This window comes from Poeciliopsis prolifica, unplaced genomic scaffold, assembly GCF_027474105.1.
Source record: "Poeciliopsis prolifica strain line A6 unplaced genomic scaffold, Auburn_PproV2 SCAFFOLD021, whole genome shotgun sequence".
Lineage (NCBI taxonomy): Eukaryota > Metazoa > Chordata > Actinopteri > Cyprinodontiformes > Poeciliidae > Poeciliopsis > Poeciliopsis prolifica.
The window spans coordinates 2,401,418-2,427,141 of NW_026562396.1; the positions used below are offsets into that span (position 1 = coordinate 2,401,418).

Genomic DNA, 25,724 nt, shown 5'->3' on the forward strand with positions numbered 1-25,724 from the left:
AGTTAAGATGCCAAAACAGCAGCACCAAAGCTTGTTTTTTCTTTTCTTTTTTTTCTTTCTTTTGCCTAAAGTAGAATTTGTTTTGACACAACTGGTTAGTCAAGCTTTCAGAAACAAGCCAAAGGCCTAATTTCCCTTGACATATTTACTTTATTTTCTTTAGCATTTATTTATTTATTTCCATGAGGTTAGCCATGCTGGGTTGTCACAGCACGGTCTGCAGCAGAACTCTTTCATGCACTATGCAAATGATTTCAAAGCGGGTGCTTCAAACTTACAAAAGAGCATCCGTTCTACGTTAAATGCGGGTCATAAACGAGATGACAGTCATTTTTAAGCCGTGCATTTTCACATCTTTGCAGAAAGTATGCGCCATTTCATGCATTGTCTAGTATGTTTGAAGCACATTTCACAAAAAATGCTAATGGCAAAAGTGAAGTCCCAAGTCACGAGACAAAGCGGACACTATGTATATTTAACAAGCAAATGATGAACATAACTAGATCTATTTTCTTTCTTTTTTGTCAAAGCAATCCTACCGATTGGTGTCATTTGTGTTGATAACTTTAATCGCAACGCTCAAAGAGTGAAAGGCTAAATCTTTAGGCAATTTGCAAAAGTTTAATTAATGTATTTAATTTGTACTAAAACCGCTGGGCCTGAGGGTGACTGATTATTTTTACTTTCTGCAGGAAGTTGATTGTTCAACTACTTTAATTAACTTTGTTGTTGTAGAAATAAAGTAAGATTGAGCGTGACAGACAGTTCTCACTTATTGCTTGGCCAGAAGTCTTTTGCAGATGAATACAGAATAAACTGGATATCATCACCCAGTCTGCACACCTTCAACACACCTTGCCCTCTCACCGAATAGACTTTGTGATTAAGGTGAATAAATTCTTTTAGATGACTAATCCGAGATAAGCATCAAGGAGAGATAATGTGCTGCTCAACACTGGGGAAAATTCTGAAGATTTGCTCCCTAAAATAAGGGGAAATGAAACGAATGTAGTCATATGTCAGGTTCGTGGAACAGGCAGCTATAATTGTGAGAGGTGGGGGCTCACTGGTCCATTTGCATGAGCTGATGGGTAAACAGGTCTGAGGATGTGAGGCTTTTTAAAGTCCTGTTGGAATCCAACAGAGGGTGCTAAAGCATTGTACATGAAAACAGGATGGTGGCATTTGATCAACATCCCTTCATGTATCTTCTCTGTTTAGTATGGGAGAGCAGCACTGACACTAAGGGAGGCATTTGAAAATTGGGTGCGGCTTAAGGATTAGGACTTGCTGGACTTATTCTTGGAAAGTGGTGATAGTCATTTATTGTACAGTTTACGCAACAGTTTTAAACCACCTTTTGCTTCTTTATGGTTTCACTGCAAATAGCCAGATTTTCTTGTAAACTTTCAAGTGGTCAGTCTCAATAACACTCATAATAATAAGGTTATTTTCATCTTTTGTCTCTGACCTTTTTATCCTTTGGTTATGTACTTAAACTTGAGGGAGATAGAAAAACAGAGTACATAAATGAAGTGTGAAGTCTAACTGCCCAGAGCAGATGATTTGTATCTTAATGTTATCCTATGAAGGAAGACAGAAAAATGCATCATCCACAGCCAATCATCTACTATAAGGCGAGTTTTAATATAGTAGCTCTTTGGGAATGAACTTATTGGCACTAAAATTTCATTATCGCTGTCAAACAGTGTTTTGCTTTTGCCGAGTTAAGGAAATTGGAACAAATTGTGTTGCTGTGATGGACTGCTGCTAATAAAATGCCTAAATATCAAATTTAATACATGCTTCTGCTGAGTAGACTCTAGGTAAGGAGCTTTTCATGCCTGAATGATTCATAGGTCAGAGTTAGGTGGCTTAGCAAACAACAACAATAAGAAAAGAACATCTCTCTAAAAATGGCCAGGTACTGAACATAATGGACTAATAATGTACAAAGTGAAAAATAACTTTGGAATGCCTGAAACATGTTGGTTCTAAATATTGAGGAGCCAGTAATGAATGAAGATCAGTCTGTCTGTATGTTCTCACCCACCCACCTTCAATAAACAGAAACCTAACCATCCTGTGCAGCTGTCTTTGATGGGCTAACCATAATCATAATCCAGTCATCTCTGACTGTAGCCTTAACCTTACAACAGCAAGCCTCTGACTTTTAAGGGCAGCAAAAATTAGACACCCTCATTATTTAAGGAATGAAATCCTACATGGTTTCCAACTGGGTCCAGAAGAGGGAACAAAGCCAGTATCTAGTATCACTTCGTTTCTTTTACTCTTTTTTTTCCGTGTTTCTTAAGAGTTGACAAGCTTGAGTATCGACACAGAGTCTTACAAAAGCTTGGCCCTGAGCCTGCTTGCCTGGCCTAATTGGCCTCAGGACCTCTTGTTGGTGCGGGCTATTGATCAGTCTCGGTGCAGATGCTGCTAAGTCACAGGCAGAGGACAGAGAAATGGCCAGATATAGTGAAAGTAAGTGCTGCAAAATCTGGGCATGATTTCTTAAGCCTTGTCATTCGCTGTGCAGAGCTGCACGGCAAGCAAAGATGATAGGATCCTCACCTCGAAGCACAGGGGTCCACATTCTTGCCACAAGCTGATTCAGACTCACTGATTGTCCTTTATTGTTACCACAGGGCTGATGGTGCCAACAAATGGAGGTTTCTGAATACTGTGACCTCCACAGATCTATAGACAGCGTCTACTTTAACAATCCCACCAGAGACAACGAGATGAAACCCCACCAACACTTGCAAAACCCACTTTTTTCGTTGAAAAAACCTCTGCGGCAAATATTAGGAGAAAGGAAAAAAAAAAGGCGGTGATGAGATTGCCACTGAAGAGCCCTTGTGGGGCAGGGGTGAGAGGAATGGGGATGCATGCTGATCTTGTATCTATCAGTACAAACATTCTATACGCCATTATTTTTCTGTCTGCACCTTCAACCTCTTTTCTATTCACATTCAGAACCTGGATCGCATCATTCCGTTCTCATATTTTCCCATTTTGACTTCTTCTACTTCGTTGTCTTCCCTCAAAGTCATTTCAATGTAAATAGTGCCTGTGCTTATCTGCCTCTTAAGCCTCCTTCATCATTCCGTAAGACTTTTTCAATTCTCAGAAAAGCTCATAAAAGAAACATGCATATGTTTATGAGGCCTGCCACGCAATATGTCCTCCACAACCTCATAAAACACATTCTTCTTTATGTGGAGCCCAAATTTCTATTCTCTGCAGCACGTGAAGGCTACATTCCCATATGGTAATGCATTTATGATGCATGACAAGGCTCGCAATTCTCAATCTCCTCTGCAGCACGGCGCGAGTAACCAGAACTGTCCAAAAGCCATAGCCGTGACAACGCGGATCATTATACATTTTTCTTTCTGTGCTCTCGTCTCTCTGTATTCCTCCCCATGTCTCTCTGCAATCCACTTTCATCCCTTTGGTGCAAAAGCGCAGCCACCAGGTGCACACAGAGCTCTTCGTTGGGTGGCAGTGTTGGAGTGAGTGTCCACTCCCGGACCTTTTCAGCGGCACTGAAAACCTACACGCATGTCTGCACACATTCACGGCAACCTGCTGATCCCGCCGCCTGTTTTATTGTCAATATCAGTCGGCTCAGGGGCTGTAGAGGTTGATGGCTGTTGACAGGGGCTGGATTGTGGCGGTAAAGACGATGGCAGCTCTCGCAGAGATAGAATGGCTGTATCTTGAGACCTCTTGGAGGGTGTTATTGGGCTGTTACGAAATCTGCCCCCTATCAGAGGTAAGAGGGAGGATATAGGCAAGATGCACTGCAGAATACAAGTGTTGACTCTCTGCTTTCCTCCTATGGCTTCGTCTTATCTCCACCTCCAATTCATTCTCTTGCACACACACATTTCTCCTGAGAGTCTTAACACCTATACCCGAGTTTTTCAATCAGCATAGCCTGCAGCCTCCCCTGCACACTTGTGAGTAGGAAAGGCAGACTAACGGTTTCAAGGTATTACCAAGGTTGTAAAAGTTGTGCTTTCAAAGCCACACGCAAAAAAACATGTTAACCCTCCAATGGTTTAAAGTCCTTTTGATGAAACGGAGTGACCAGGCTCTATGGAGAACAGAGGTTTCTGCATTTTTCTCTTGCTAACAAAAAAGAAAAGTATCATCTGTTTGGGGACATCTTTGTAAAAATCCCAGAGTCAAGCTGTGAGCAACATACTGTTAAGCAGCTGAATGGAGGCTCTACCCTCGCTGTAAAAAAAGTCACTGGAGAATTTACAGCAACTTTCTGGCAGCAGGGTTACCAGTAAGTTGCTGTAATTTTTATGGAAAAGAAATTACAGTAATTTCAGAGAACCCTACAGTAGCCTTACTGTAATTCTATTAGTTTAACTGTAATTTTATTGCAGGTTTACTGTAATTTTTATTATTATCTTACTGTAATTTGATTAGTTTTACTGTAATTTTTTAAAAAAATAGCACAGTACATATTTAACATGGTTAATGTGATTTGATCACATTTTTATCATAATAAAATTACCGTAGTCCCATAGTAGAATAACAAAACGTTGTCATTTTACAGGAGTTGATGAAACTACAAACGTTGTTACCTTTTAAACGTTTAAATGCAAACTTGCAACTTAATTTACTGAACTCTCAATTTTTGTAATTTTTATAGTTAAAAACAAATATATCTGTATTTTAAAATCACTTTACTTTAATTTCAATTTAAATCTGACAAACTGAAGCAAAACAAAATAAAGTATTTTGCAGCAGCAATATTTTGTCGAATGAAAGATGAAAGATAGGTTTGCCACACCTTGGGCTTCGCCAAAAATAGGTTAAATAGGTTCAGATCAAGTCATTGGGGAAAAAAAGTAAATGAGAATGGAAATCTCCTCCTCCTCCTCTTCAGGTAATTGCAGCAGAAAAGTTCACCATCAATAACAGAAATAAAGTGAGTTATAGTATACACATCCAGGAACTGAAAGAAAAACGGTTTCTTGCTGTTATTTAAAGCTATTATAACAGATCCTTCTAAATAGGAAAATACTCAGCACATTTCCTATTAGAAAATAGGAAATGTTAGTCATAAGACAAACAAGTTTAGTCCCAGTTTCGTATGAATACATACCAGCGGACTCTGTGCCATTTATTTTTAAGATTAATTTTAAGCTGTTATGTTTTTTTAGATAATAAAATTTCTGATATGTTCAACATCCAAACACAAAAATTACAGTTAAAAGTCATTTATTGCTCTTTATTGGCAACTTGAGTAAAATTTTCATTATCTTTCCCTTGTATTTTATGTTTAGTTTCTGGGTTGTTTGTTTTTTCAGCTTCCTGTTTCTTTGGTCTGAAGTCAGACATATTGATGCTTCCCATCAGGTCTTGGAGTGATCTTATGGTACAATATTTCATGAATGTGTTTCCTGCTAAAATGTTCCTGTGCAGCTGATTGGGACAAATCAGATGTGGTTTTTAAGTGCATTTTTAGATAATAATGTGCTCTGACATTGATAAATTAAACACATGTACTTGATTTAAAAGCATCAACACTCTCTGTTGAGGTACAGGGTCATTGTGGACCACGGTGGTTCGGGCTGTTGAGCTGCACCCCAGAATGGAGGGGACCACCTCATGGGTTCAGGTCATGGTTGCTTTTGGTGACGTCATTACCTGGACGTGGGAGTACAGCGTGTGTACAGGAGGCGTAAGTGTGTGTGCAACATTAATTCTTGTGTGTGTTTACTTACAGTGTGTGGATGTGAGCGTCTGAGGCTGTGCGCATGAGGGTGGGAACATGAATATGACTGTGTCTGTGTTGGGTCGCGCTGGGAAAGCAGAAAGCCATGAAGTACTAATTAAAACCTCACACAAACTCAAACTTAAAAATGTGCATGCAAGAAATTGTGGTTCATTACATTTGATTTATTTAATTTGTTGCAGGTGATAATAAGTTTGCGTTTGCTTTCGACATGTAATTTTTAGTTTGACTCCCAAACGCACACACGCACGAATAAATGTTCTCAAATGAAATATCGTCAACTGAGGAGTTAACTTCATTCCAATTTTTGTTCAGTGATATGCTGCTGCAGTGAATGCATTTATTTCAAGAACTCTTAAACATATTCATCGGGCAGCATATTTGTTTCTTTCATTGTGACTCCTAATTTGTATGAATTCATCCAATAATCGAGATTCTTTTAAACCCGACTTACCTTTCATTTTGTTGGGTTATGATTTTAAATGCCGTTTGCTCATGCTTGAACTCAACTTAAAAATAAATGGTGCAATAAACATGATTTGTTGCAGTGTTATCGATGTTTAGTCCAAAATAAGAGCAACTACCTGTAACATTAACTACAAAAAGTTCCTACAGACTTTTTTTTTGTTGTTGTTCTGTAAAAATATATTTTTTTCAGTATTCTTTATTTTCAAACATCCAAGCTGTGACAAAGGCAAAATATGGACACATGCTTATATTATTCACTGTGAAAATGAATCAAGGATTTGAGACAAGAATCTTTTTGGAAGCCTCTTCTCAACTGGCTCTGTCAGCTGTGAGAGAGTCCGCTCTAATCCATTGTTACTTGTTGGATAAATTTGCATAATTCCACTATTGTTGCATCTCAGATCTTCCTCCATCGCCCTCTTTACCAAACCAGAGAAAGGGGGGGGGGTGGAAAAAAAAAAAGAGCCAACGCTCTCAAACCTCTGCTACTTGTTGCTTTGGCAACACGGCCCCGGAAAAGCGAACAGAAGTACAGTGAGGCAAGAATAAGAGAGCTTGGCAGGAGAGAAAGGACTCAGTGGTGCACGGGTGTGGAGATGAAGAGGGTGTGAGGATGGAGATATGATGAACAGCGAGCAGAAAAAAAAAATAGGAGGGGAAAAACGCGGCAAAGAAAGAGGGAAGACGGAGCGAGAGAAGAGGGGAAACTAGTGTTCAGTGAATGGAACATAGAGCAATTTTCTGTTGCTTAAAAAGTCATTTATCTGTGTCGACAGTCTATTAGTCATGTATTCGAGTGTAACCCCCCTCCCTCCCTCCTGGTCTACTCCCGTTCACACCCTCAGTGTGTGTTTGTGCACAATTGTGTAACATTTGATGTGTTATGTGTCTGCGCGGTACGTATGATGAGACTGTACTCTCACACTCCAGGGATCAGAGCTGGAGGCAAGAGAGGTAGTTTTTAAATTGCACAGATAAGATCAATATGTAGTTAAGGGTGGAGCTGAACCTTTTAGAGTTAACATTGTGCTGTCTTGTATTAGCCCTACACAGGGTGAAGTAAATTATTCTTCGGGAGGTGATGTAGAGAACTCACGTGTCAAACTAAGAAGTGTTTTTGGAAAATCACGTTTCTGTTCAGTTATTTGATTTCTAAGTAAAATGACATAAAATCTATCCAGCACATATATTTAAGCTGCTTTGCAATATACTTTCATCTCTTTTTTGAAGCACTGTTGTCTTCCATTTTCACCCTCCTAATTTCATCAGGATAGAAAGAGTCACGTCAAGTGTGCCTTTGAGTCATTTTCTCTGAATGCTGTCGAGCTCCCATGCATGAGATGGTGGGACATTATTTTGCTTAAAACACTGTCATCACTGTTCATTATTCCTAACCTTGTGATTATTGTAAGAATTGGCTTGGTAATGGAGGTAGCACACGAGACGGCATGCATGGACAAATAACATTCAGCCCCCTAAGTATGGAAATTCACAGGTCCTGCTTGAAAGAACAACATGAGCTAGTTTTGAAGAGTCTGAATGCAAAAGTGACAAAGAACAATGCAATAACAATAGCAACAACAACAATAATAATAAGCTCCTAAACATATCACCCATAACATGATTTATGCATAAAAGTAAAGTTTAAAACAGGCTGAAGAACACACTTATGTTTGCAGATTTATAACAACGATTTAATCTTTTTATCAATTTATTTATCTATGCTCTCTGGCCAGTTTATTAGGCCGACCTGTTCAGTTCATCTGATTATAAGACAGCCTTGCTTCTGTTGCTGCGTCCACAATGTATCTCAACACCATAGGTGGTGATATACCTTGTGTGAATGATGGGTGAATGACTGAATGCCATGTAAAGTGTTTTGTCATCCTCTGGACTTGATAAAGTGCCATATACATATATAATTTACTAATTTCAGATGTCTGAAACCCAAGTTGTCAAAGGCTGAGTTCTTACAGTTGTACATGCTTATCACACCTGACTCAAATTGGTTGACCATGAGCAGAACTCTGTACAGCCTGACTGTATTCTGAGGTGAGATTTATCATTTAATTCAGGTGCAGGACTGGGAACATATTCATTTGTTGCAGGACACTGGCCCTTGAGTACATAAAAAATAATACAAAGTTGTGGGAGCCAAAAACTCAAAGACCTGTGAATCATGACAGTGGTGAAGTTGAATGGCTGAAGAATAAAAAGGAAAAGGAAAGTGACTTTGAATGTTCAATTGCTGTGTCACCTGGGTTCATCAAACTACAGTATTTCAGAAACTGTTGATGTACTGGAACTTTCTCGCATCATCAGCAGAAAAACCTTTAACCTTGCAGCAAATGGGCCAAAGCAGCTGAAAGCCACAGCAGGTGCCATTCCCGTTCCAAACTTTAGGTACGGATTTATCAATTCTACTGACAGCTCGATCACAAAGATTTTCACACAAACTAAGATTTAACAGCATGATTGGTGAGGATTAAAAACAAATGGCCTTTTTATTTTTCTTCTTGTTCTAAGGGCATTAATTGCAGGAGAGATGGCGGTTTGTTCATGTTGATCGCTTACCTGGAATCCTAACCTGCTCTGGACTAGGAGGCCCCTGAGACAGTCCAGCACAGAACAGCAGGGTGTAAGATACTGGCAGGGAAAGCCTACATGGAACGACATAAAAAGTTTTTTGTTTTTTTTTTCTCATCACTAAGAGCTGTTGAACAAATACAATAATTATCTTAAATCCAGAAACAGGATTGACACACCAGATGCCTGGCTTACAAGAACAAGCCCTCAATGTTTCATAATCACTTACAATGGAGCCTCTGGCTTCTCAGAAAGACATGCGAGGTGAATGTTGGGGCACCGGCTGCTGCAATATGAAAGGCCAAGAATGAATGCCTGACATTCTGGTGTGTTACACATGAACAGATGACAGCCTGGTACATACATGAATTTGAATTGAATTTAAGTCCAGTTTAGGACTAACATGTTCACCCGCCCATCCATCATTGCTCTGGCGTGTCTTCCAGGTGGGATGCCTCTGAAGTGTTTCTCTGGAAGGCATCTGGCTTTACCTTTTCAGCTGTTGCCTCATAATGTGGAAGAGCAATGAATCTATTCTAAACTCCTGCTTGGCCAAACTCCTCAGTGTGCCCTCAATGATTCCACTCTGATGGAAATTTGTTTGTTTATTTAGACCTTAGAAATCTGATTGACTTTCAGAGTGACCCTGCAAAAGTATTTCACTTAAGGTTTTTATATTCCAACAAAAAACTTCTATGTTTGTTATTATGACTTTATTTGAGCCTCAGAAAGGAGTGTATAAGTGAGAAATGAAAGAAAAATTACAAAGAAAAATCATAAAAGTGTATGCTTGTGAGAAAACTTTATTTATGTTCTACCCTTTTACAACTAAAGAAAATCCAGCAGCACCAATTGTCTTCAGAAGTCATACCTAGTCAGAATAAAAAAGTGTGTAACTGTGTGATTACAATTGTTCAATGAAGGCCTCAATGGTTGTTGAACACTTTAGATGAAGTGGAAAAGTTTAAAACAATACGTTTTAAACTTTAAAAGTTAAGCTTTGAGCTTTTCATGGATTTACGCTCTATCCATCCTCGAAGACAATGAAAAGAAGTCATAAATGTAAACTTACCAGGTCATGAACATCTACCTAAACTTACAATCTTGGCAATCAGAAAATCATCCTACAGGTGTGTGGAGTCGCAAAGATCAGTAGTTGTTGGAGAATCTTTTGACAGGTTAACCTCATGCCTCCACTAATCCAGCCTTCATGGTAGAGTGCTAAGAAGTGGTCTATCAGAGGTCCCATATGAATACATGGTGACCACATGAAAACATGAATACATGTGAAACAAGATAATCTGGTCAAATGAGACCAAATAAACAAAACAAAACAAAACAAAACATGTTGGTGGCAGCATTATCCTGTCAGGTTGTTAGCTTTGTGAAGTTTATTGACGTTACAGTTAAATCTGTGACCAAGAAAACCCCCTGATACACTGAAACACACCAGAAACAAATTGGGCTCATTTAAGTCAATATTCTGACTTGATTACTTTCAGTTTTCTTGGTCAAAGTAAAGAGTCAAATAAACACTTTTCATACATTTGAAGCTTAACATTATGACAATGTGCTGCATCCTGAAAAAAGAGATATGACCAAAAATAATTGGAAGCTCTTTCAGCAAACCATTGGTGATGCATCATTTAAACAGAAACAGATTAGCAGCTAAATAAAAGCTCTTATAATATAGGTAGAAAGTGCCAAAGTGGTTTCCAATAATAAAAACTAATAAAAAATGAGTGTTTCTTGGCCCAAGCTTAGAAACCACATGTAAACTGAAGCATGTGGTGCAAACTCCACCGTGTCATGTCCTCTGACTCCTCTGTCGCCTGTCTCTCTTTGAGCTTTCTAACTTTCTTAATAAGCATGTCCTGCTGTAATCACCATGATATATTAAGCATAATCAGGTGTGCTAATGAGGTCGTAATTATAATAATTCACGCATTAATTAGCTAATATTTCTCTGTCAGCGTATAACTCTAACCAGCCAGCATAATTTGTAATGGCGGAACCAAAATCACACACACCTGTGCCAGGGAAAAGTGGAAGCAGCACTGCCTTTGTGAGGCTTTGGTAAAGGATCATGGTTATGGTTCATTCATCATCTAATGATCATGGTGACACTCTTGCAAAAATGTGTATGGAGTGCAATCATCATGCTGGAACTTAGACGTCAAAATTTACTGGGTTCGGAGTACAAGGAAATTATAGGTGATATATTCTTTGCAGTATAAAATGTGCTCCATATTACTTTCTGTTTAAGTGAGATACTGAAGTGTTTGGATGAATGTGATGTCAGTGTTCTAATTAAATGTTTCCACTCTTCCCAGATGGTGGATAAACACTTAATTGTATGTTTTAACCACAGCAAAGTTGTGTTATTACCATCCTCTGGCGTTCATGGGTTAGTGTTTATCCCACCCAGCATGAATGTAAGCTACTGTTTGCTCCTTTCTAGCCATTATGACTTGATTGGTCTAACCACTCCATCTGGGTGGGGTAAACTCTACATTCACATCGACGCATCTTACAGACTAATGGATTCACACCGTGGTTTTCTCTTAACTGGATCAAATTTTATGCAGATTGATATTTGCCAATGTTGTGCTGAAAAAAAAATATTGTTCAGCCATTCAGCTCCTTACGACTGGCATCATAAGGTTGATTATGCAAATCTGAGTGTGCCCAACACTGATTGGCTCTTGAAGACCACAGGCGGCGGCTTGGTGGCCTGCAGGAGATGATGGCTACGAAAGACACTGACGCAAACAATGTGACTCTCCCAAACAGCCACAGTGTTTGTTGTCCCTTGTTAACACCCTTCCTTGCAAAAGTTTATTGGAGTGAATTGCCTTTTATTTTTGCTCTTTTCTCATGTTTATTTTATTGAGAGAGGAAGATTTTTGTCCTTTTATTTACTTTCAAATAGGTACGTTTCAGTGAATATTTCATTCTTTAGATAAATCTATTTATAAGATGTTCAAAACTGTGTGTGTTGGCCCCTTAGATCTGAGGAGGATGGATCCTTCATGCTATTATCTGGCCACCCATAGGCAGGGCTTAAAACACTGCAGAACTCAACATGACTATTAAAAGTTAGCAATAAACAACAGCAAAAAATGTTTATACATTTTCTAGAAAAGATAGAAATACTGAGATATTTTATTATGTTTTAAAACTTGGAAAACACCTGAAACATACCTTGGAGGAGTAGCTTGATGAAGTTAATCAATATAATTGAGAACAACCGTTTAAAATATTTTCCTTTAGCTGTGAGGGGATTATCTTGTTGCTAAAACACAATAATCTGTGTCTGAAAATGTATTGTTCCTGTTCCATTTTTGCTTTCAAAGTAAGCTGTTTTCTCATAGCGCTTTTGTCATGTTGAGAGGTTTACCAGGACTCAAAGAAAAGCAACAACTACGGACACCAAAAGCAGTGTTAAGAAATTTATTTAATCAAGTACTATGGAGAGAGGGTAGAGAGGCATTGATCTGCAGCAGCAGGGAGGAACCAGGCCAGAGGAGGAACTGACAAAAGGTGAGTGGTTAGACAGGGGAGGAATGAAGGGAGAGATGGTGTAACCTGGTGATGGCTTACGGTCTGAGATTTGAGATAAGTGGGGCTGAGTATGTTGGTTTCCCAGGAGTTGGTGCAGTGTGAAGATGGACAGGCAGCAGCTGGGTGGTGGCCGTGGAGGTATCCCAGGCAAGGTCTAGTGGAACAGCATGGATCAAGTAATGCCACACCAGAGAAAGGTCAGAGCAGGATCACTGTGAAGCAGAACCATCTGGCATCTGCCTCAGGAAAGCAGCTCCTATTTAAGCTCCTTGCTGATTGGTGATGAAGAGCCCCAGCTGGATCCCATCAGCCTGCCAACCTGTAAATGTAGAGAAACCATACCCCTGCAGAACCCGACAACTTTTTGGTGCCATTTATTCCCATTTATTCCACAGGCAATGGCCATGTGATGTGGACAAAAGTTTGACTGATCTTCTGCGATAGCACAAACACACACAACAAACTGTGGCAGATTTATTTCTCACACCTTTTTTCTCAGAACCAGCATTGACTTCTTCTGAAATTTGAGCAACAGCAGCTCACCAGTTGGCCATCTGGTCTTTGGAAGCTGGTCAGAAAATGACTGGACAGAATACTGGATGAAAAGATTTATAGCATCCAAGAACAAACATTACATACGTGTCAGAAAGCCTGGGGAACTACTGATGTTCACTTTTCAAAGTGCACAAGAAAGTTGGGTTCCTTGGAAGCAATTTTATATAAAGCGATTAAACCCATGCATACTATAATTGTGACTGTGTTTGTCTTCCACATAAAGTCTATCATTTCTAATTAAAATACAGAACATTTGTCATTCAGTAAATAATCATGTTTTCAGAAGAGTACACAGAGTACAAAGGGAGCAAGAATCATGTGTGACATCTGATGTGCTCCTTTTTCAGCAATGTCTCACATTCAGACACTAATCCCTGCAAGCTGGCCAGCACAACGACAGCCCCAAAGCGTTGGCCAACACACGGACAAGATTTGGTTTTCATGTGGGCCTCGCCTTTGGGAGAAGCTCAACCGGAAAATCAATTTCTCATAATTACGAGAGAGAATTAATGTCCATAGTTCACTGAGCGGAGCTATAAGACACAGACTGTGAAAGGCCTGATAAGCCTTTGCAGCGCTGTCGATTGAAACTATTGATTAGGTGTTTACATACATTTCATAACTCCTCTGTTTTGTATAGTATGGATACCAGGGGGCTGACAATAAACTCAAGGCCCTAAGAAAGGGAGAAAGGTGTAGTTGCTTGTGGTTTTCTGAATTTGTTTTCACCTGGGACAGAAAAATCCATGGTTCAAAAATGTAAATCCTGAAACATCAATAGTGAGCCATGACTCCATCTCCTCGGAGCAGTAACTATAATCAGATTAGATTTTTCCAGTTACATTTTTTAATCTCATCTCATTACAGAATCAAAGGTTTGCATTCAAAATGTCTGCAGCAAACATCAGATCCATGTTTATTCATGTGAGCCCTGAGCCAAACCGAATGGGCCATCGATCAACACTCTTCAGACAGCCATGTCTGTCTTCTCTGTCTTCTCTCTTTTTTTTTTTTTCTCGTTGCCCAACACCTCTTACCTCCACCAGAGAGCAGAGTGCGTTTGCTGATGCACAAAGCCACAAAGGGGCTCCACAGAAAACAAGCGCTGCCACCCCACAACTCTTGTTGCTGCTGTCATGGATCATCAAGAATTCATCGTTGTTACTTCCCCTGTTACACTCAATAATGGAGCAGACGGGGGTGCTGGATTTGATTGGTAGTTAAGACACATTGTGCTCAGAACACCTGCTGACTTATAATTGTGCAAACTTTGCAAGACCGATACAATCGTGCTTTGTTGCTGTGCTGCGTGCTCACTGACACATGTGCAGTCAGTCACGGTTAGAGAGACGGACACGCACACACGAGTGCGCCGTAATGGGCCAGTGTGTGGTTTAGATTCCCTTTGATGCCGTGGATACCCCCTGCAGTTCACCATATTACTCTGCACAGATCAAACAGGTTGTTCTTGTAAGAAAAAGGGACATGATGACAAGACCATGGCTCACTATTGAGCTCGTCCTAATGCTGGGCTTTTTCTCCAAATAGAAATTGCTTCCTCTCCTTTTTGTCGGCATCTATTTAGTCCGTTTTTGTGGCTTACTTTTCACCCTCCTTTTTATATACCTCTTCGTCTAAAAATCAAACCCTCCTTTTTCCTTTTTCCTTTCTTCTCTTGGATGGCTTGAATATGTTGTCTATCCCTCCGCCCCGCTCTTCTGTCCGATTTCCCTGCAAATCTTCCTGTTTGTGCTCTGTACACGTCCGTGTTTTTCTTGCCATTTGTTTTGTTCTCACTAACTGACATCCCCTGCCAGTCTCTTTTTGAGACACCTAAAGCCTGTCGCAGCATGCCCCTCCATCATCGCTGGCCATCCAGACGATGTCAGCGTGAGCCGCAGTTCACAGATGATAATGACCTGGGCGAGCTGTTCTATAAGTAGGGGGGCGCCAGGCTCCCTCTCACCTCCGATCTAGTGGATGTGTGCCTGTGCATGTCTATCTCAGGATACTTGAAAATGTGCTTTTTACAAATTTGCCATAAGCCGAATAGAGTGTGTAATAATAATAATAATAAAAATATATAATTCTACCTGCAATTCTACCTGTGTTGATTTTTGTGACTGAAGTGGTGATTTGCATGGTGATGTCTGTGCATGAACCTATTGGTATGGGCAGTGTGACATGATCTTGAGTGTGATCTGTGTTCAGTGCATCCCAATCAGCCCCTCCCATCCTATAGTTCCTCAGCTGCCGCCAAAGCCCCTGTAACCTTTCTCCTCCACATCCATCTGTCAATCATGCTCATTGCAGCATAGCAACATGGACACTGAGTTCAACATCTAGACTGTCTCACTTTAAACAAGAACAAACCAACATCACTTTCCTGTAATTTCTGAGCTGAACCTTTGCAGTGATATTAGTAATCGCAACAAACAAATCAGGTAAGAGTTGGTGACTTAAAAAAGGTTTGGAGAAACAAGACACAAACACCTCATATTGCTCTGCATGCAAATCATTTTTCCCACCTTACTTGCACAGCTCATATGTTTGACTTCCAAAAATCGACGCTTTTTCTTGTGACCTTTCTTGAACTTTTAATCCTTTTTTGCTACTTTATTATCCCAACTTTGTACTTTTCTATATGAAAAAGGATGGGTTGAATAAGGACATTTCCTCAAGTATTTGGGAGCAATGCCTTTGAATTGTATGTTGTCAAACATTTTGATATTTTTACACAAATTTCTCACAACAGTTTGCTTGAGTTTTGGTCCATTCCTCCTAACAGAACTGGTGGAACTGGATTTGGTTTTGAGTAAATAGAGATATATACTGAATATTTTGTATTTCTAATTTACCAAAAGTTTGGTGTGATTTAACTTCAAACATAATGGATGACTTAAATCTTTTTCACAGATTTATGTGAATGGGCCAGATTTTAAAGACTGTTCGGATAAACATATATTTTTTTTTTACTAAAAATAAAAGTCACACATATCTGAGGTGTCCAGGAGATGATTTTGAGCTCATGTACAAAATCATTAGGACCTCACTTTTTAAAGTCCTGCGTGTTTATAGTCACTGGCCACTTTATTAGGCACAATTGCTTAATTGCTTGTTTCGACATTTAGACATAGAAGTGATGAAAATGTTTTAAACCAAGCAAGATGAATTAGGTAACTTTGAATCCTCACTGTTGGTAATAGACAAACTGGTCTTAATATTACAGAAACTGATGATTGTCTGCTTTTTCACATAGAGGTGGTTCGAGGTAGTAAGGTCAGAACATGGTGTCAACAACATGAAAACTTTGATCCATGTTGTATTGTTCTGGTTTGAGTTGAAGAGCAACGGTGTGGGCAACATTTTGTTGGCACATTTAGGGGCCCTTATCATTAACATTATTCAAATACCACTGCCTACCAGAGTATTGTTGCTTGCCATGTTTATTACTTTATGACCACATCCCATCAGGACAATGCATAATATATGTGAATGGCCTTCACAATCAACATGTCTCTCTCTGTGGGATGTGGTGGAAAGGCCGATTGGTACATGCAAGGATTTATTAATTGAGATATTAATTGATATATCCCAACCAGTTTTGCAAGTAATTGCCTTGACATAATGGCGTCAAGTCAATGAGGACTAAAATAGAAGGTTTTATTTATTTCTTTATTTTTTTTTTTACTGTCACTGAAGATGGCCAGTGAAAATTTTAGTACAAAAGAAAACATTTTCAACCCCAAATCCCAGGATGGTTGAGGAAACCCGTTGAGGGTGTTTCTGTTAAAAGCTTGTTCTCTTACTCCTCCTGTTCAGCATGTAGTTCTTCCTCTAATGGTATCTCTAAGCTTCAGAAATGGTGCTAGCTGGTGCATCTCACAACTGGGAGAGTGGACTGGCTGCTGTTTGACATTTTCTGTAACTATTTGACATTGGAAATTTGAAAAGCATTGACAATGTTTGCAGAGGTGGGGACATCCATTGTGTGTTTTCATCATCTGAAGCTGTTTTAGTATCCTCTCTCAACTTTTTACTTCAGGGACATTCGACTGAGAATAACACCATGACTTTCCACCTCCAGAAAATTTGTGTCCACATTCCAACAAGCTATTGTGAAGTGACATACAAGAGACAAGGAAGCAGACAGATGCAGAAATCAGAACTGAAATCAAAAGTTCAACATTTTTTGGGGAAAAGATTTGTATGGATCGTCAATTTATTGCAGACATTTAATGAAACGAGATGTCATGTGGAAGCATTGACAAAACCAATTTGAAAGTTAACAGGACTTTCAATGCCAGTTTCTAAAAGTATAACATATTACATCCAATTGTACTTGAATCAGTTTTTGATTGAATGCATTTGATTTTAAGCAGTCTACGATTCCTCTGTAACATAAGCTTATAAAATTACTCTGACATCTTTATTGCTTCTCCCATCAAATTTCCAGACTCGTAATATTCATAGTTTCAAACAGCGCTTTTTCAATTTGAGCCTTTCAATGATAGATCATGTTCTGTGTAAAACTGCAACACCAGATGGAGTCCAACCAGTTTTGCAAGTGATTGCCTTGATTTATCCAAATGTCTTAAAAATTAAAGCAATACATAACTCAAGTTTTTAGGATAATGAATAGTGTTTATTAGTTTAAAGCAGAGCCTTGCACCATCTTGCATCATGTATGGTACAATATGGGGCATCAATTCCATGCAATACACTGAAATAACAAACGATGCTGTTCTGAGACAGGAGTGTGTTGTTGGCACACTTTGGATGCTCATGCAGCAATTGATGACAAAGTCATTAATTGATGGGCTTACGGGGTTCCCTGTTCTGTCACTGTCTTGAATCAATTCACTGTAGAAAGCGAAGACTTCTTCCTCACAAACAGCCATTTCTATCTTGCAAGAGAGCCTTGTGCAGGGATCAGACTGCAATCAATTAACTCTCTGTGTCATTACAGGATTAGTTCTATCCACAGCATGGGCCCAAACAATTGGAAGAGTGCCAAATAATGGGCAGGTAATAGAGCACTGGCTGGATACCCTCGGGGAGGATTAGTGGTTCATGTCCCATATTAAGTTAAACACTGGAGAATACCAACAAGAATGTCAACAAAGTCTACTGTAAGAGAACCTTAACATGAGCAGTTACAGAAGTTTGCATTCATTCATTAAGTGCACACTTAATGTATGAATACAATTAAGTGTGCTACGTTGGTTCCAAAATGTAGTGTATCTGAGGATTATTTGACAACACTCTGTGGACCGACCAACTCAAGTAAAAACAGTAATCCCAACATTAATTCTAATATACCTATGTATATATATATATATGTGGAAATGTGGATGCATTAGTATGTATATTTATATATGTATATACATATGTGCTCATATGCATAATTATAATTATGTTGGCTGAACAAAGGGGCAATGAGATGTGCTTCTATTCACTCCTTTTTGAATATCCCAGCTATTCTCTTTGGTTATAATGTTCTATAGTTATTGTGTTTTTATTTGCTACTGTGAGATGCATCATCGTAAGTAACAAGTGGGAAGCTAGGTATTTGCATGTTCAAAATATACAATAATAAAAATATGTGACAGACATGCACGATATAAGGAAAAAAACACACTGTTAAAAAAAGGGTGAAAAGAGTGATGTGCATCTGTACCAACCCCTTTTTACCCTGTTAACCTCAGATAAAACTCAATACAACTAATGGTATTTTGGAGGCAGACCTCAGGGTAGTTAATCTAAGTATAAATTCAATTATTCTGGGAAAGCCTTCAGAGGTTTGTTTGTTTACCAAAAAAACCTCATAAAAGACTGATGAACAAAACTGACTAGTCAGTGATGCAGTTCTGGAAAAGTTTAAAGCAGAGTTAGGTTGCTCAACAATATCCCAAACAATAAGCTTCTCATGAAGCATTTTTAGCCATCATCTGAAAATGGGAAGAATATAGCAAAAATGTCCCACATACCTGGCCTTCATAGAAGATTGATGATGATTTTTTTTTTTTAACAAAAGACTGAAAAAGTCCTATGAACACGTAATTGGAAGAATTTTAACTGGTCAGATCACACAAAAAAAACATAAACAAAATTATTTTGACAACTAATCCTGCATATCACACTGATCACACTATCCTCATAGTGACTCATGTCATAATTTGAGACATAGGTGGAGGCTCACACTCCAGCAAACAACATCAAAACATAATGGAATGGTTGCATGCATCTGAGTGGCCCAGTCAAAGTCCAGACAGAAATCTAGATGGGATTAAAATTTCTCTGTCTGTGCTATGACTTGAGTTATTTTGAAGAACTGGAAACTCTGGAAATAGTTTCTAAATATCTTACCACAGAGGGAATTGCAGTGTAAACTGGTCTTACAAAGTATTTAATTGAGGATGCTAAAAACCAATGCGCACCACCACAAATTTCAGATTTTACTTTACACAAACTAAAACAATGAGCTATCTTCTTTTCACCTCTCAGTGTGCACTACTTTGTGTTGATCCACCACATAAAATCCCAACAAACTACACAGAAGTTTGAAGATGTAATGTCACAAAATGTGAAAATGTTCTTGCCAGGTACTGCTGATCCTGTGCAGCTGATGTCAGATGATCATGTGAACGATGTAGACATGCATGGCATTGGAGAGTGAAATGCTCTTTGCCTTCCCCTTATTTGTCAAAGTTCAGGTTTAGACAAATGTAATTTCACACCAGTATCCTATGATTTAAAGGGAAAATCAAGAACTTGGTTTTTACTCTTTATGTCTCATTTCTAGCTGCACCTTTGATAAACTCAAGTCGTCATTTTGTGCATTTGTGGAGAAGTTTGCTGAAACATTTTTGTTGAAATGATGGTTTGAGCAATTTCACATTTAATAAACAGATATAAATTACTTTGGCAGTTCAGAACCTGTTTTGAGTAAACGTGCACACATTTCAGGTATGTTAAAAAAAGAAGACAAGAATGTAAGTCGAGACCTTCCAGCTGCCCTCTGACCATCCGTCAGGTTGTTTTAGCATCAAGAGAACCGACTTTTAAATATATGTGCTAGTAAAGCCCAGAGTATAAAAATCATGTGTGCTGAGACCCAGGGAAGCGAAGTTGCCAAATCTTCCAATTACACATACTTAAGGGCTTTTGGATAAAACTTACTGAAGAAACTTGAAGGCAGATTGTGCAGGTCTGTCAAAGAAAAGTGCTAAACCAGTGCCTCCCATTACTTTCTAAATGTTAAGAATAACTGGAAATCTCCACAAAAATAGATTTTGGCTCTTTTGCCTCAGAGAAACAACACGACATGTGCTAAATCTACCTGTGACTGCTGCTACTGCTTCCTACCCATCTGTCCAACTTAGCAACCAGGATTTGAAAGGGAAGCAAAGATACAAAACAATAACTTTTTTGTTGGTTGGAAGCTTACCGATTTTTTTATTGCTTTTATGCCATTAATTAGGAGCTCCTCCTGTGTGCCGCTGACAACAGGAAGAGTAGCTGACTTGCTTTGTGAGGAAATCCACACAGAATTTAATCCTGCCCAGAATCTCAGATGATTCATGTGAGAACATACACTGATATTATCATACATTGAGAAGTGCTCAAAGTGATTTTAGCATGACCAGAAAAGCCATCCATTTACCGTTTTTGGCTAATGCTCTGGTTCAATACATAATACATTTGGATAGGATCTCTACCCCATAGCAGAAAAGTTCATCATGAAAATGTGGCCTAAGATATCCTGATGACAAAAGCAAATATTTACACCCTTTACACATGGTGTCTGCTATGACAGGAACAGAAGACCAATAAAAAAACATCACTCAGACAACAGACTCAGCCATAACACATGGGTGTCCAAACTGCGGCCCGCGAGCCGAAGTCCAGTTTTTATTGGCCCGCATCAAATTCTGAAAGTATAATTGAATATGGCCCACACAAGAAGCTTGAGCTCAACTTTGTTGCACTTCTGTGTTTCAACTCTAGATGGAGCCAGCCACAGAAACGAAAGTAAGCGAAGAAAAACTTTCACCGCGCGTCACCAGAAATGGCAGCACCGAAGAAATGCAAAATATCAAGAGAGTGTAGGAGATTTCAAAGACGGTGGGAAACTGAGCATTTTTTCAAAGAAATCAATGGAAAGTGTGTCTGTTTGGTTGGCAATGAAGATGTTGCTGTGATGAAAGAGTATAATGTCTGTCGGCCTCAGAGCGACACATTGTACACTGGTGCCGAACAAACACAGAAAGTCAAGCAGTTGGCAGCTAGCCTGCAAGCTCAGCGGGAGTTTTTTTTTGTGTGTTAACAAAATTCAGAAAAACAGCACAACAGCAAGTTATGAAGTCGCTAAACTTTGTAACACGGCAAACCGTTTTCAGACAGTGATTTCATAAAGCGGTGCCTAGTCAAAGTCATCAAAATAATGTGCCCAGAAAAAGTGCCTGATTTCAACGATGTGAGCTTGTCCAGAAATACAGTGGAGCGGAGAATCGAGGACTTGTCAGCTAACTTGAAACTTGAGACAAAGCTTGTGCTTTCGAATTTTACTCAACAGCACGCGATGAGAGCACAGACGCCACAGACACCGTGCAGCTGTTAATTTTTTTTCTGGGATCATTTTTGCTGTTCGGAGGAGCTGCTTGATACGATGAGCCTAAAAGGCACAAGGATGGGAAAATATATTTTTGAAGCAGTTGAAAAGATGGGGCTTAAATGGGACAGGTTCTGTGGAGAAACAAGGGATGGAGCTCCGGCCATGATGGGCGAATGCAAAGGAAAGGCATCTTTGGTGTAAAAGAGAGCAGAGGTGAGGCTGTTAGGATGGACTGTACAATCCACCAAGAAGCACTGTGTGCCAAGACTGTCCAGCTGGGCGATGTGATGAACACTGTTATAACAACTGTCCACATAATTCAAGCTAGAGGACTGTACCACAGAGAATTTCTGATGTGGATGCTGAATACTCTACCACTCTGATGTGCGCTGGCTCAGCTGCAGCGGTTTTATTCACTGAGATTAGAAATTGACCAGTTTTTAAAAGAGAAGGGCCGACCTCTTCATGGACGAAGTGACCCTCTGTGGCTGGCAGACCTGGCATTTTTAGGTGATCTTACACATCATCTGAATACGCCGAACAAGAACCTACGAGGCAAACAACGTCTGGTGCTGCACCTGTATGCGCATGTGAAAGCCTTCTGCATAAAGCTCGGTCTGTTTGAGACACAACTATGAGGCTTTAATGCTGCACACTTACTGTGCTGTCTGAAATCAAGTCTGAAACCAACGTTTCCAAGATTTTTCTGTCATTGAAAAACAAATTAGGCTGTTCTCGACCCCCTTCCTGGTGGATGCAGAAGAAGTGGAAGAGAGTCTGCAGTTAGAACTGATTGAAATGCAATGTGATGATTCTCTGAAGAGTCAACATCATTTTCTCTCTCTCCCTGAATTCTTGCAGAGTTTTGAATAATGCAAAACTCTGATAGACGCCACGCAAAAAGAATGATGAGCCTGTTCGGCTCAACATACATACGTGAACAAACATTTTCTGTTAAATCAGAACAAAAGCAGAATGAGAACCAGAATGACCGATAGCCATCTCTGTAAAGTCCTTCGTGTCTCAACCACCAAGCTTTCTCCTGAAAGGGGTGTCCAAACTAAAAAAGGTTTGGACACCCCTGCCATAACCCCACATGCAGGCAGAGGGAGATCACCCTCTGATTCACTTGTCCCAGCAGTCTTGTTGCCCCCCATTATGGGGTATGATAAATATGCTCACTCCTGCCCAGTTCCTCTCAACAGGGACAACTCCAGAGTCAAAGAGTGTCCAACCCCTCTCAAGGTGACTGGGTTCAGAGTCAGAGTCAAGCATCCAGGTGAGTCCAACTATTTCTAGCCGGAACCTTTCCACTTCACACACCAGCTCAGGGTCCCTTGTACATATATAAACACACAAAATCTCCTTATGTGATTGTTCTGTTCCCCTCCAAGACATGTCAAAATCAATGAGTAAGGATAGTAATATTTTCATCAGTCGTACAGCTTGTGACAGTTGGATTTAACCCAAAGGAGCTTCAGTAAAATAAGGCATGGCTTAGAAAACTTTCCTTTGTAACTTTTTAATAATCCATGACAGACCATGAAGGGAATCATACCCTCTCCACCATCTGTATAGGTAAAACCGTCTGGGGTGAAATAGAAAAATAAAAAAATAAAAATGTCAGAGAGAGCTGTGAATATTTATAAGAGAGAGACTCATCGAAATGCACTGTCACTCTGCACTGTCATAGACAGATGGATAGAAGCCAGCTAGCAGACGCCTTCGTAAAAACTAAAAAGCAGCTTTTAAGGATTGCCCGTTGAGAATGATATTTGTCCTACTCCATCTCTGAACTTAAATAATCCCATTGCTCTCAATAGTTCATCATTATCCAGCCTGCTGATGCTTGAGCTTGACTGATTGTTCATAAAACATGCATGACCCTCATGATTTATTGTGAGGGAACATCCAATAAATTGTTTTAGATGGCTTATTACAACAACGTTACTGGCCTGGCATATTAAATTATTTGCAATCCTGTAAATCTCTGAGGTGATTTGAAAAGAACCCATTAACGACGTCACGGTGACATTTCTGCACGCTCTTCCTGCAACATAACTATTTCTGTCACAGCTCTTTTTAATCACAAGGAAATTTTGTCATCAATCACTTTCCATTAGGACTTTAATAAGACAGAGACAGAATCTGGGGAGATGCATCTGGAGGAATCGGCTGGGTTGGGAGGATAGGTTTATGAATATCATCAGGTTCACAATGATTAATGTCACTCGTTTATAAATACATGAATTCAGCCGTCTTATTACAAAACACAATTGTATAATCAAGTAAGCACAGTGAAAAAATAGGATAAAGAAATCAAACTTAGAAAATCAATGTAATTTTTTCACACAATATTACATTTCACAGATTTTAGGCAGAATCTGTTCAAGAAAATGAGTTATTAAATCAAGAAGACTATTTGAAAAACTTTGGTTGTTATAGAGTTTATTTCAGTCAATAATGTTACTGCTTCATCCATCATCCCATTTCTCCTGTGCTATATAAGTATTTAAACTATTTCTAACTTCCATATATTTTGCTTCCAGGAAACCAGGCTTTCTAAACTTTTAAAGTTTTTTTTATGGATGCACTCAAACTGAAACTGATGCTTTAGTGAGGCACCGGCTGACTCAGTTTCATCGTACAGTGTACTTGAGTCCACACCTGCCATTACATTACAGTTGACATAAATTTCCTGCTTGACTTTTAAACATTTACACCATTTACATATCCATGCATTCATAGAGTTTATTCAGATTCTGTTGTGTGTGCCTGACAGCAGTCTTTAATAGTCTAGATTAAGGTATTGGGTTGCAAGAATTTTCTTCCAAGGAAAACCATCCGGCCTGGATAAAATCGGTAAAATTCCCGATGGACAAAGTCTCATAATGTGATGAAAACTTTTCTCTCTCTCCAACAAAACTAACAGTGAAACATGGTGGGGGCAGCATTCATGCCTCAGAGTTAATTTTAGATGGCGCTGAGATTTATGACCAAGTGGAGAAAATACTAAACAGCTCCAAATATCAGCCACGGTTTGATCCAAAGTCTTTATGCGTCTGCTGAAAAGTTTTGACTTTCAGCATCACACAGAGGATATAATCCCCCTTAAGGAAGGTATTAAAGTTTTGCAATGGTGTCCTGAACCAAATCTAACAGAGAAACTGTGGTTGGTCACTGGAATAGTCTGAGCAAAATATGATCTCTCCATATGAGAGATTTGGAGAAGTTTTGTGAGGTAGAGACAGAAAATATTACAAAGCCAAGATGTAGCATCCTGATAGACTCTTCCCAAGAAGACTAAATTGCCTTTATAATGTATTACTATGAAAGTGTGCACACCTTATTGGTAACCATTTGCTTTTTCTGTTAAATTGTGCAGAGAGAACGCCACATTTTATATAGCAAATTATTTGATATTGTTCATCATAGTCTAATTTTTTGAAATGACAAAAGCCAGTTTAACAGGAGCGCATACACTTTCCAGAACCACTGCGGTAATATCGAGACACAATCATAAAAACAAATTTCTAAGCTTCTGTCATTGAAATAGGTGAAAAGATTCCACGACTCGTACAAAAGCTCTGAAAGACCTTCGGAAAACCTGAAGAGTTGTATTAAAAGATAGAAAAAACTCCCACTCATTGGTTGCAGAAAGTAAAGAAATGACAAATGACTCAAGACTTTGGCACAATGGTTGCATCTGCATTGAAAACCTAAGCTCAGTGAGAATGTAGATTTTGATATAAAAGCACAAGCATAGAGTTGACCATGCGTTTAAGGTTTAGTGACCCTCCTTCACCTTTCTCTGTGTCCCACGGGTGAAGTGATGAGACAGGAGCAAGAGAAAAAGAAGCCAGAGGGGACGGTCGCCCTGCAGCCTGTGACCTTCAGATCCCAGGGGGACACGAGTCCAACTTGAAGAATGAAGTTGAAGGACTGCGTGACTTTCATAGCAGAACAACAGACTTTTTCAATGCAACAGACCTTCTGAATGCAAGGGTTTATTTTAGGCCTATGGATAATAGAATGTGTCATTCGAATTGCATTTTCATGCAACATTTTCAAGTGTTGTGCAAATATCTCATCATCGTTGATAAAAAAAATGTTTTCCTCTGATGTGAAGCAAACTGATTTGGGGTGGCTGATGTGAACAGGCACTGC

At 39.3% G+C, this 25,724-nt stretch overlaps 1 protein-coding gene across 1 annotated transcript in view; it reads left to right on the plus strand.

Annotated features, from left to right (window-relative positions):
• The window catches only part of LOC129369488 (LIM and senescent cell antigen-like-containing domain protein 1), a 47,770-nt gene extending 26,777 nt beyond the window's left edge, over positions 1-20,993 (plus strand). Inside the window, exon 10 of the mRNA XM_055044929.1 lies at positions 20,951-20,993. Coding sequence (XP_054900904.1) covers positions 20,951-20,978 — 28 coding nt within the window. The 3' untranslated portion in view covers positions 20,979-20,993. The remainder of the gene's footprint in view (positions 1-20,950) is intronic.
• Positions 20,994-25,724: the final 4,731 nt, after the last annotated feature.